Source organism: Equus caballus, chromosome 21, assembly GCF_041296265.1.
Source record: "Equus caballus isolate H_3958 breed thoroughbred chromosome 21, TB-T2T, whole genome shotgun sequence".
Taxonomy (NCBI): Eukaryota; Metazoa; Chordata; class Mammalia; order Perissodactyla; family Equidae; genus Equus; species Equus caballus.
The window spans coordinates 18,120,767-18,131,484 of NC_091704.1; the positions used below are offsets into that span (position 1 = coordinate 18,120,767).

General features: G+C 56.0%; 1 protein-coding gene across 4 annotated transcripts in view; it reads left to right on the plus strand.

Moving 5' to 3' along the window:
* The window catches only part of SLC25A42 (solute carrier family 25 member 42), a 36,512-nt gene extending 31,584 nt beyond the window's left edge, over positions 1-4,928 (plus strand). Inside the window, exons 7-8 of one of the 4 annotated variants that reach the window (XM_014734788.3) lie at positions 853-1,004; positions 2,557-4,928. In XM_014734788.3, coding sequence (XP_014590274.2) covers positions 853-1,004; positions 2,557-2,864 — 460 coding nt within the window. In that variant the 3' untranslated portion in view covers positions 2,865-4,928. Of the gene's footprint in view, positions 1-734; positions 1,005-1,152; positions 1,506-2,556 lie in introns of those variants that run through there. The other 3 variants (XM_023625533.2, XM_014734789.3, XM_023625532.2) reach the window with 3 other exon arrangements.
* The last annotated feature ends 5,790 nt before the right edge of the window (positions 4,929-10,718 follow it).

Genomic DNA, 10,718 nt, shown 5'->3' on the forward strand with positions numbered 1-10,718 from the left:
TCCCCCCTCATCCACAGGGGATACCTTGCAAGACCCCCAATGGATGCTTGAAACCACAGATACATCCAACCCTGTATATACTGTTTTACCCTACACATGCAGACCTATAAGGTTTAATTTATAAATTAGGTGCAGTAAGAGAGTGACAACAATGATAAAATAGAACAGTTATAACAGTATACTGTAATAAGAGTTACTGTAGATCTTAGCTACCTCAGCATACGATTTTTTGAGAGCTTTCACCTTTTCACTTAAGCACTTTGCGGCTTCTCTTTAGTGTATCCAAATTGCCAGCATCACTACTCTCGTGCTTTGGGGCCATTATTAAGTAAAATAAAGGTGACTTGAACACAAGCCCTGCAATATGACACAGTCGATCTCGGACGACAATGACCAAAACAGCCACTGAGTGACTCAGGGCAGGTAGCTGATACAACGTGGACATGCAGGACAAAGGGATGATTCACACCCGGGTGGGCCGGAGCGAGGAACCGAAGCCTGGGAAAGCAAAACCGTGGATAAGGGGGCACCGCTGTAATTGGTTTTCTTAGTCTGGGGGTCGGTTTCTGCTTCCATCAAACCAAGAGTCTTCGTTTTGAGTTGGGCACAGAGGTGTTAAAAATGCGTCCAAATAAAAGCCCCCAGCTGAGCCCCACCCAGCGACCCCAGTGGTGAAGGTGGAGAAGGGTCTTAGGTGCACATTCCCCTCGAAGGCCAAAGCTTTTGCTCCACAGATATGTCAGCATCCAGCCCCGGCCCTGCTGGCTGACTGGGAGGAGCTCAGAATTACTGAGTGGAGGCCAGGGGTCCTGCCCCGTGCCGGGAGGCCTGCAGCCCACCCTCTCGTCGCAGGTACAGCAATATCTTTCATGTCTTCATTCGCATCTCCCGAGAAGAGGGGCTGACAACCCTCTACCACGGGTTCACGCCCACCGTGCTGGGGGTCATTCCCTATGCCGGGCTCAGCTTCTTCACCTACGAGACGCTCAAGAGCCTGCACAGAGGTAAGGAGCCGGAGCCAGGGCCACATCACCGGGGTCACACAGACCTGGAGGTGGGGCTTGAGGACCCCCTTGGGTGGGGCCGGCCGGGAGCCCAGGCCTGAATCAGGAGGAGGAACCTGGACCCCTGACCTTTAATGCCTTACTGTAGGAGCAACCCTGTGCAGTCCAGTGTGTCACCCAGAGCACCCAGACCCACGTGCACAAAGCATAAGGATAAAACCGAGCTGGAGGGAGGAGTACCCTCTGGCGCTTTGGTAATTTTGAGAAACTCCAAAAGTACAGAAACATACGGAGAACGACATAACCCCTCCCATGCCTGCCACTGGGTACAAACAGGTGTTAATAGGTGTTAATGTCCTGCCACCTTTGCTCCAAGGTGTTTTTTGGTAAAGAAAGAAAACGTTGTAGGTAAAGCTGAGGTTCCACGTGCCTCCACCCCAGGCCTCATTGGAAGCGCGGCTGCGCCTCACTGTGGTTGGCAACCCTTCTAGTGCTTTTCTCTGTCGGGACTGGAACCACAGGGCCTCCTGGGGATGAAAAGTAACTGAGCAGAGGCGGCCCGCACCTGCACCTCCGGCAGCGAGGCTGGTTGAGTCCCAGCCGCCCGTCCTGGGCTCTGGCCCATTGTTTGAGTGGAGGGGTGGGCCGCCCCCTACTGGGGGGACTTCGACTGTTTCCAGGTTTTCTGTGATCAGCTGATACTCAGGCGTCAGGAGACAGTCAGGCGTGGCTCTGGTGTGGGTGTGAGAGCCCTTTTGGGGTGTTACTCTCCCTGCCGGCTCTGTCCCCTGTCTCCCTTCTCCCGGGACTGGCAGTTTCCTTTATTGTTTCCAAGTTCCAGTTTTTAACTCTTATATTTAAATTACAGCACTTTTTTTTTTTGAGGAAGACTGGCCCTGAGCTAACATCCATGCCCATCTTCCTCTGCTTTATATGTGGGATGCCTGCCACAGCATGGCTTGCTGAGCAGCGCATATGTCCCTGCCCAGGATCCCAACCGGCGAACCCCGCCCCTGAAGCGGAACGTGAGAGCTTAACCGCTGCCCCACGGGCCGCCCGGATACAACACATTTTCAAAGAACCTCTGTGGATGGGTTGCTGCCCCTTCCTCTGTCCCACCCACATGTCCTTGGTCCCTCTTGGCCGCAGAGGCAGTACCAGTGGTGTTCACTGTTCTGTGGAGGCCGAGGTCCAGGGTCGCCCACCACCCCCACGGGCTGGCTGGCCGTCAGGGTCCCCGACACGGGTGACGTTTTCTTTCTTTACTAGAGAGAAAACAGGAGCGAGTAGATGGGAGCTCCGTCTGGGTCTTAGGACTTGCTTATATGATTCTCTGTGCTTTTCTGACATTTTTAAAACTTTTATTCCTCAAATTTGATTAAAAAGGAGGGACTGGGAAGTGAGGAGGCAGAATAGCCATGACCCAGGTGAGAAGGCCCAGGCGAGCCGGTCAGGTCCTGAGAGCAGGGGTGGCAGTGCGGCGTGTGTCGTGGCGCGTGGGGGTGCGGGCGCCCGCGTCGCCCTCACAGCCCGCCCGCCCCTCACCCCGCAGAGTACAGCGGCCGCCGGCAGCCCTACCCCTTTGAGCGCATGATCTTCGGGGCCTGCGCCGGCCTCATCGGGCAGTCGGCCTCGTACCCGCTGGACGTGGTGCGGCGGCGCATGCAGACGGCCGGAGTCACGGGCCACCCGCGCACCTCCATCGCGCGCACCATGTGCACCATCGTGCGGGAGGAGGGCGCGGTGCGCGGCCTCTACAAGGGCCTCAGCATGAACTGGCTCAAGGGCCCCATCGCCGTGGGCATCAGCTTCACTACCTTCGACCTCATGCAGATCCTGCTGCGGCGCCTGCAGAGCTAGGGGCCCGGCGGGTCAGCCCTCTCGGGACAGGGAGCCGAGCTCAGTGCGCGGTGGCCGGCTGACCCCTTTTGTTTCTGAGCCGGTGGAGCAAGGGTGTGTTTGGTTCTACCCCTGGGAACCGCGTCGGAGCACCTTGTGGAACAAGCTGGCGGCTCAGGGGGGCTTGGCCTCAGCGCCCACAGGTCCGAGGAGAAAGCCAGACGCCCTGGCAGTGCAGTGTTGGGACAGGTGGGCCAGCGCCTCCTGCGCTCTCCTCTTCCCTCCCCCCTAGGGCTTACCCTGCCTCCTGGAGGTGGTTTCCTAACTGCCTGCGCTGCCTCCTGGCGCTCTGTGTCCTTAGACATGCTCCTGGTTCTAGGGACCCAGTCCTCACTGGGCTCACAGCCAGACTTCTCCTGCCCCTTGTTCTGAGAGGACACCCAGGGGAAGGAGGTGCGCAGAGTGCAGACGGCCTGGCCTGTGCCCTGCGCCCTGTCTGGGACGGGACCAGCCTCCTGCCCCACCCCACCCCACCCCGCCTGTCCTGCCTCCGCCATTGCTTCCTAGGTGACATGACTCTTCTGTCCCCAGAGCCCCCTGTTTGGGAACAGCCTTCTCCCCAGAGCGTTGTCCCGATCCTGGCCCTCAGATCAGGTCTTCTTCTGTTGCCTGCCCACCCAGTTTGTAATGTTCCCAGGAGGGCCACGTCTCCTTCCAGGCAGCAGGGTTGGAGGAATCGCCACGGGTTTGGGTCTGAGCCCCACCTGGAGCATCTGCCGAAAACTGGGTACCCAGGTCGCCTCCTGGGGCCAACAAGTTCCCGCCCCACAGCCCTGACCTCTGCCTGTAGGCACTGTGGCTCCTAGGGAACCCATAGCATCTGGCACATCCTCAGCTCCCCACCTGAGCAGACGTTTGGCAGAATCACAGGGCAGTTTCAGGCTCAGTGTTGTCTGATTTCCATGAACAGAGCACATGGAGGTGGCTGGCAGCCTTGATTTTCCCAAAGGGGGAGCCCTGAGACAGTGTACGGCCTGGGGACTGGAAGCTTAGGAGGAGCTGGGGTACTCCGGGGCACACCCAAGGAGCTGGCTCATGGAGAAGTCCCCTGGCCTGCCAGGTGTCACAGGGACTCAGAAATGCCCGGTTTCTAATGACATTTGGAGTTCCTTGATTTTTTTTGGTTTTGTTTTTCAATTTGGCTGACCCTGGGTCTATTCACAGCAAACTGACTCACCCTATCTGGTTCCAGGATGAGGGGAACCAGGGGTCGGTTTTCACAGTTGGCTCAGCAGCCCGGATGTGTAAAAGGATTTGAGAGGGTGTGTTTACCCCACGCCCATTTCAATCATGACTTTCTTTTTTCCCTCCGTTGTGCGTCGCCTCAGACCTGTGGATGTGAAGACCCCTCTTTCTGCCCTTTCTTGTACGTGTCCACTGGCCAGCCTCGTCTCATCCCCATACTCATCCCTGGGGAGCCAGGCAGCCTGTGATGGCTGTCCTGTTGGGTGAGCATCCCACGCCCTCGCCAAGCCTTGCCCAGTGCCCAGGCTTAGCTGGAGAGGAGGAGAGGCGGGGTGACCCCACAGGGAGACAGGATGGGGACCCGAGGGGCCCCAGGTGAGAGAGAGCAGCAGGGACTGGGGTCCACCCCGGGCAGCTGAGACCACATGGATGGTTGGGCAGCATCCTCCTTTGAGCCTCAGGCTGAGCAGGGCGGGGAGGGTCCCCCAGGTCCTGCTAGCCGCAGTGTGCCTCCCCTAGCTGGCTCAGCCGAGTGGGCCTCAGCAGTGCCACCCCCACCCCCAGCCTGCACTCAGCCGGGCTGGTGCCCTCTGCTGTCACACCCCTCCCCAGTGGTAGCCTGTCCTGGTCTGGAGTTACATTTGATGCCATGAAGACACTTTGTTTATATATAATGTTTATATATTTTAAAGATTTGTGCCAAGAGAGTATATTTAATAAAAATCAAAGTGACTTTTTCTCCTGCCTCTGACCCCCACCCTCCATGAACCAAAAACAGGGTTGAAGTTACTTTGACAGATTTTTGAATAAAGTCTTGAATAAACTTTTTAAAAAATGTAACTGTTGTTTGAATTGTTAATACATAATGTGATTTTCTAGAAAACACAAATTGCACAGAAGGGTTTTCACGGTGAAGAGTTTCACTCCCTCCGCTGGGCCCCCTCCGGGTACCAGTTTCTCGCGTGTCCTTCCAGAGAGATCCTGTGGATGCATACCTGTCCCACGGCGTTGGTCGGGATGGGCGGTGTCCTGCCTGGGTGAGCCCTGCCCAGAACCCCCATGGTTTCTCCCTCCCGCGCCCTGTGTCTGTCGCCTGCTCTGGGCTCCGCTCCGCCGCTGGCTGAAGCTGTGGGCACCAGTGTCGCTGTCTGCAGGGAGGGCCAGGACAACGAGGTCTCCTGGTGGCCTTTGAGACTCACCTCACCTGCAACCGGTTGCCCACAAAGACTTGCAGAGCTCCCACCCCCCCTTCCCTCCCCTCTCCACGCCGCAGCTAGATGCGGGAAGCGGAGCTTCTGTGAGCCTCCGGTACTAGGGGAGCGCGTGTGCCTGCAAGTGCGCATGCGTGCGCGGGCACGAGCCGTGCTAGGATGACGTACAGCGCCGACCCGGAGCTACTCTGTCTGCTGCTTTGGTCCGACTGTATTTCTTGCACATCCGTCCCTGTTGTGAACAGGTCTGTCTCACTGTTTAGTGGCAGTTTCCTGTTCCCTAGGGGACAGCCATGATGAGACCCACCCATCCCTTACTGATGGGCAGCTAGGTTTTTAGTGAGGCGTTGAGGACAATGTGGCAGTGACTCCTGGTGGCTGCTGAGCGTGCCCCCACGTCCATCCCAATTTCTGGTCAGTCCCACCTCTTGAATCAGTTCCTGAGCCTGGGGGATGAGGGTCAGCCCTACCACACTCCCCCGAGCACTATGGCATCCCCTACTATAGAGAGGTGGGCACTTGACTCCATCTGGACCTGTGACAGTAAAGATGATGTGTGCTGGCCTCTCCAGGGAGAGCTTCCGGAAGCAGCCGTCCTCTCTCCCACTGGCCCCAGGGGAAGAAACCCCAGTCCTAGTGGTTGTTGGTGCTATCTTGTGTCTGTGAGGTAGGAACGAACCCCATGGGGAAGCTGACACTGCAGGAAGTAGAGCGGAGGTGAGGAGAGGAGTTGGATTCTTGGTGACATTGTCTAGGCTGCTGGATCCAGATTTTCCTGAAGCTTAACTGCCTCTCAGTTTCCAGCAACATGAGTCACTTTATCCTCTTTACTAAGAGTTGAGTTTCCTGGCACTTTCTGAAACAAAACTCCTTATATGTGCCTCTTTGGGTTCATGTGCTAGTGTGTCTGTGGTATAAGTTTGTAGGAACAAAATTGCTTGGTGAAAATCAAGAGATATATTAATGTAGCTAACGCTACCCAAAGAGCTGATGGGGCCTGCCCAGACCCAGCACTCATGGTTATCACCAACGGCTTTTCGCTGTTGGGAAATGCTCCCCAGGGTGGGCTTCCCCAAAAGAGCAACACCCAGCAACCGAGGAGCAGCCCTCAGCCAGCCATTGAGGACAGTTGGAGGGTAAATGGTTAGGCTCCTCGCCGTCTGGGTGGGGCCACGCAGGTGCGGGCAGTGCGCTGTCTCCCCGAGGTCCCCAGCAGGACCAAGCCCAGCTTGCCCATGGGAGTCACCTGCTCACTGGCACCACCTACAGCGTTCCTTCTCTCCCTGTCTCATGTCCTCACTTCCATCAGGGCTCCCCGTAGCATCACCTCTCAGGTAAACGTCGTTTTAACTGAATCCTTGTGATAGGATCATCTTTTGAGGGAGTCTATCCAAAGACGGGTGGAAATGCCAGACAGTCCTGCAAAGAGATGGTGTCTGTTTACAGCACTTACCCTCAGGGCATGAGTTCCTGTGGCCACCGTAACAAATTCCCGCAGACTGCTGGCTTAAAACAACAGGAATTTGTTCACAGCTTTGGAGGCCGGAAGTCCAAGATCAAGGGGTGGGCAGGGTTGGTTCCTTCTGGGGCCACGAGAGAAGGATCCGTTCAGGCCTCTCTCCTTGGCGTGTAGCTGGCCGTCTTCTCCCTGTGTCTTCACGTCATCTTCCTTCTATGTGGGTCCGTGTCCAAGTTTCCTTTTGTAAGGACACCAGTCCTACTGGATCAGGGCCACCCTAACGACCTCACTGTAACTGAATCACCTCCTTAAAGGCCCCATCTCCTAATACAGTCACATTCCGAGGGCCTGGGGTTAGAACTTCAGCCTGTGAATTTGTGGGGCACACAATCCAGCCTATAAACACCAACGGCCAGTCACCAGCCTTTTTGACCTTCACTAATCTGACAGGTGAAAAACGGCATCTCATGATTTCACACTACCTGCTTTTCTGCTTATTTCTCCCCCAACTCCTCCTGGAGATCTTTCCTCATAAGAACTCAACATTTTGTGTCTTACCTGCTATGTAAGTTTCCACAATTTATTCATTTATTCCTGGGCCAGCTTTCTGCTGTCAGAAATAGTTTGGTGACTGCTGCCCTTGCTCCTGCTCCCATGAGCCAGCACCTCCCTGGCAGGTGTCCCTAAAGGATCTGCCAGCTGTGGGGTCACTCCTTCCAGGTGCTGCCAAAGGGCTTCCCAGCTCGGTCGTGCCAACCTGGGCGCCCACGGGTGGCCTGCGGCATTCCAGCTTGCGCCTGGTGGCCTCCGACTTCTGCCATTTGGGGGTGTAACATGGCAGCTCCTTGCTGTCTTAGTTCACATCTTGCTGTGGTCTCTTGCAGGATGAGGCAGCTTTCCATGATTCTTGGCCGCTTATTCTTCCCCCTCCTCTTGGCACGCTGTATATTGCAGGCCCAAACACCAGGCCTGGTAGGAGAGGCATGAACAGGAATTTTGTAACTGTGTCGTGTTGCGCCCTGACGAGGCAGGAATGGAGGTGACACTAACACACTGGGGAGTAGCGAGTTACACATCTTATTCACACAGGGCCCCTCAGAGCCCCTGTGCAGGATGGGCCTTGTGCACCTCTGGAGAGGGGGGAGTTGGGGTTCCCAGACTTGTGTCTACCTTGGGGGGCTTCCTTCAGGATGGGCAATGTGGATAGGCGATGCTGTTCTGGCTCTTGCCACAAAAAATTTAAAAGACGTGCCATGGAACTGAGGGGAGTCAGGTGGGGATCCTGGAAGGTGTCTGAGGGAGGGAAAGATCCTGCCTAGGGTGTTGGGAAAAGCCCCTGGAGAGGCCTGGGGATTCCCTGCAGGGTGGGTGTCAGGCAGCAGCCCCTGAGTCTGGCACTGGGGAGCCATGGAAGGTGCTTGAGCAGAGGAGGAAGGATGGAGATGGGAGCTCAGGTGGGAAGCCGGGCCAGGGTCTGAGCAAGGAGAAGGACGCAATGTCTGCGGGCTGAGAAGATTCTGCAGGACTCTAGGTGAGGATGGGACCAACAGCCCCCCAAAGCCTGGCCCCAGGCACCTACCTTCAACCTAGGAGAGGCCAGACCCAGATTTAAATTTCCTAATTTGTGTCTTCCTAGGAAATTGTCACCTCCATATGATTTCTAATAATTCCTAGAATTCCCTTAAGATCTTTGTTGTCTCTGCCTCGTTTGTGACTCTTCTGCCTTCTCAGATTGTTTGTTATCCATGACGTCATGGGGGACCCAGCTGCTGGCTCTTTTATTTTCCTGGACTGAACGTTGGTGTCCCCCCATAATCTGCATGTTGAAACCTAATGCCAACGTGGTAGTGTTAGGAGGTGGGGCCTTTGGGAGGTGAGGAAGGTTAGACGCGGTCATGAGAGTAGGGCCCTCAGGATGGGACTGGTGCTTTCACAAGAGTCACGCATGAGAGAGCTGGCATCCCCTCTCTACCCTCCACCGTGTGAGGGTGCGACCCAAAGTGGCATCTACAACCCCGAAGTGGGCTCTGACCAAAACCCAACCTTGCCAGTGCCCTGATCTAGAACTTCCAGCCTCCAGAACTGTGAGAAATCAATGTCTGCTGCTTGTCAGCCACCCAGACTACAGTACTTTGTTATAGCAGCCTGAACAGATGAAGCCACTGGCAAGCTGGCCCTTCTCACTACGTCGTGACCCAGTTTGCTGCTGACAGTGCCTTTCACCTCCCCCTGCTTTGTTCCAGCACAGTCCGTGTGGCAGAGGTCTGGATTTTCCTCTCAGGATCTGGTGCCCTGTGAGGCCCTCATACTCCCTAGTCAGGGGGCTCCACAGAAGGACGGGGCTCGGGTTGGCATGGACTCTCTCACAAAGCCTCTGTCAGGCTGCCGGGCAGAGCCACGTGGGAGGGGATGAGCCACAGGCTGGACAAGCCACAGCCACCAGCCAGCAGGGGACGAGGACATTCAGGTGAGGGCAGTTTTGAAGGTGTTACTGACATGTTTCCCAACGGGCTGGGTGTGAGGAGAAAGAAAAAGGGGTGGGGGTTGGGGGTCAAGGTGACCCCTTGTTCTGATGTAACAGGAAAGATGGAGCTGATGTGACTGAGGGGGTGGGAAGGGAAGTTCAGGGGCTCTGGTCGCGCTGGCTCAAGCTGCCCGAGATGCCAAGGGCTATAGAACTGAAACGGATTTGTTGGTGAGCAAGTGGGGCCCAATGAGTAAGGATGGAGAGAAGGGGAGGGAAAGGGGAGCCTCCATGGGGAGGGCACGAGGGGAAGCAGCAGGGTCGGCCAGGGAGCTGGGCGGTGGGTGATCAGGTGGTGACAGTCTCCAGACACTACCTAATGTCCCCTTGGGGCAGAATCATCCCCTCCCATCAGAAGCACTGGAGTGGTCATTACCACGGACGTGTCAATTAACAAAAGTTAAACACAAAGTATTTCTCTTGGACCCCCCCATCTTCCCTATTTTTGTAATTCTTACTTTTTTTAAATTGTGAAATGTGTCACAAAAAGTCTGTAAAAGTTTATGTAGTTTCAGGCACTGCTGCCAGGGCCATCACCAGCTCTTCCTGCCTTGGCCGTCTGTGTGTGCTGCACTGCCTCGCTTCTGTTGGTTTTCCCACCTTCCTCTGTGTCCCCAAACCCATGGTGTGGAGCTCTGAGAGCGACCGGAGGGCAGCACAGCCCCGGCGGAGCAAGCCAAGGGCTGGGGCTGAGGTGCTGCTACAGGAGAGGCTAGGCCCAGGGGCCTCGGCAGCTGGGGTGCAGCCGAGGGGAAGTCTTTGGTGACTCTCTTCAACTTAAAAAGCAAATTTGTCTATTTTACCCTCAAAATGAGTTTATTTGGGAATAGCCAAAAGAATTGCATTTGGGGATATACATGCTATGGGGAACTACAGGCAAATCCAGAAAGAAAGGAGGGGAGCTGCATTCATAGGGAAAGAAGGGGACAGGAGAGGCTGTTCTAAAGGAAAGTCCATTGGGGGAAAAGTAGCGGTTCAGGGCAGCAACGGCTTCTCATTGGCTGGGCTGTGGTGTTTCTCACTGGCTGGGCTGTGGGGTTTCTCACTGGCTGGGCTGTGGGGTTTCTCACTGGCTGGGCTGTGGCGTTTCTCACTGGCTGGGCTGTGGGGTTTCTCACTGGCTGGGCTGTGGGGTTTCTCACTGGCTGGGCTGTGGCGTTTCTCACTGGCTGGGCTGTGGGGTTTCTCACTGACTGGGCCGTGGTGTTTCTCATTGGCTGGGCCGTGGGGTTTCTCATTGGCTGGGCTGTGGGGTTTCTCACTGGCTGGGCTGTGGCGTTTCTCATTGGCTGGGCTGTGGGGTTTCTCATTGGCTGGGCTGTGGCGTTTCTAATTGGCTGGGCTGTGGCGTTTCTCATTGGCTGGGCTGTGGGGTTTCTCACTGGCTGGGCTATGGCGTTTCTCATTGGCTGAGCTGTTGCTGGGTGGGGAGAGAA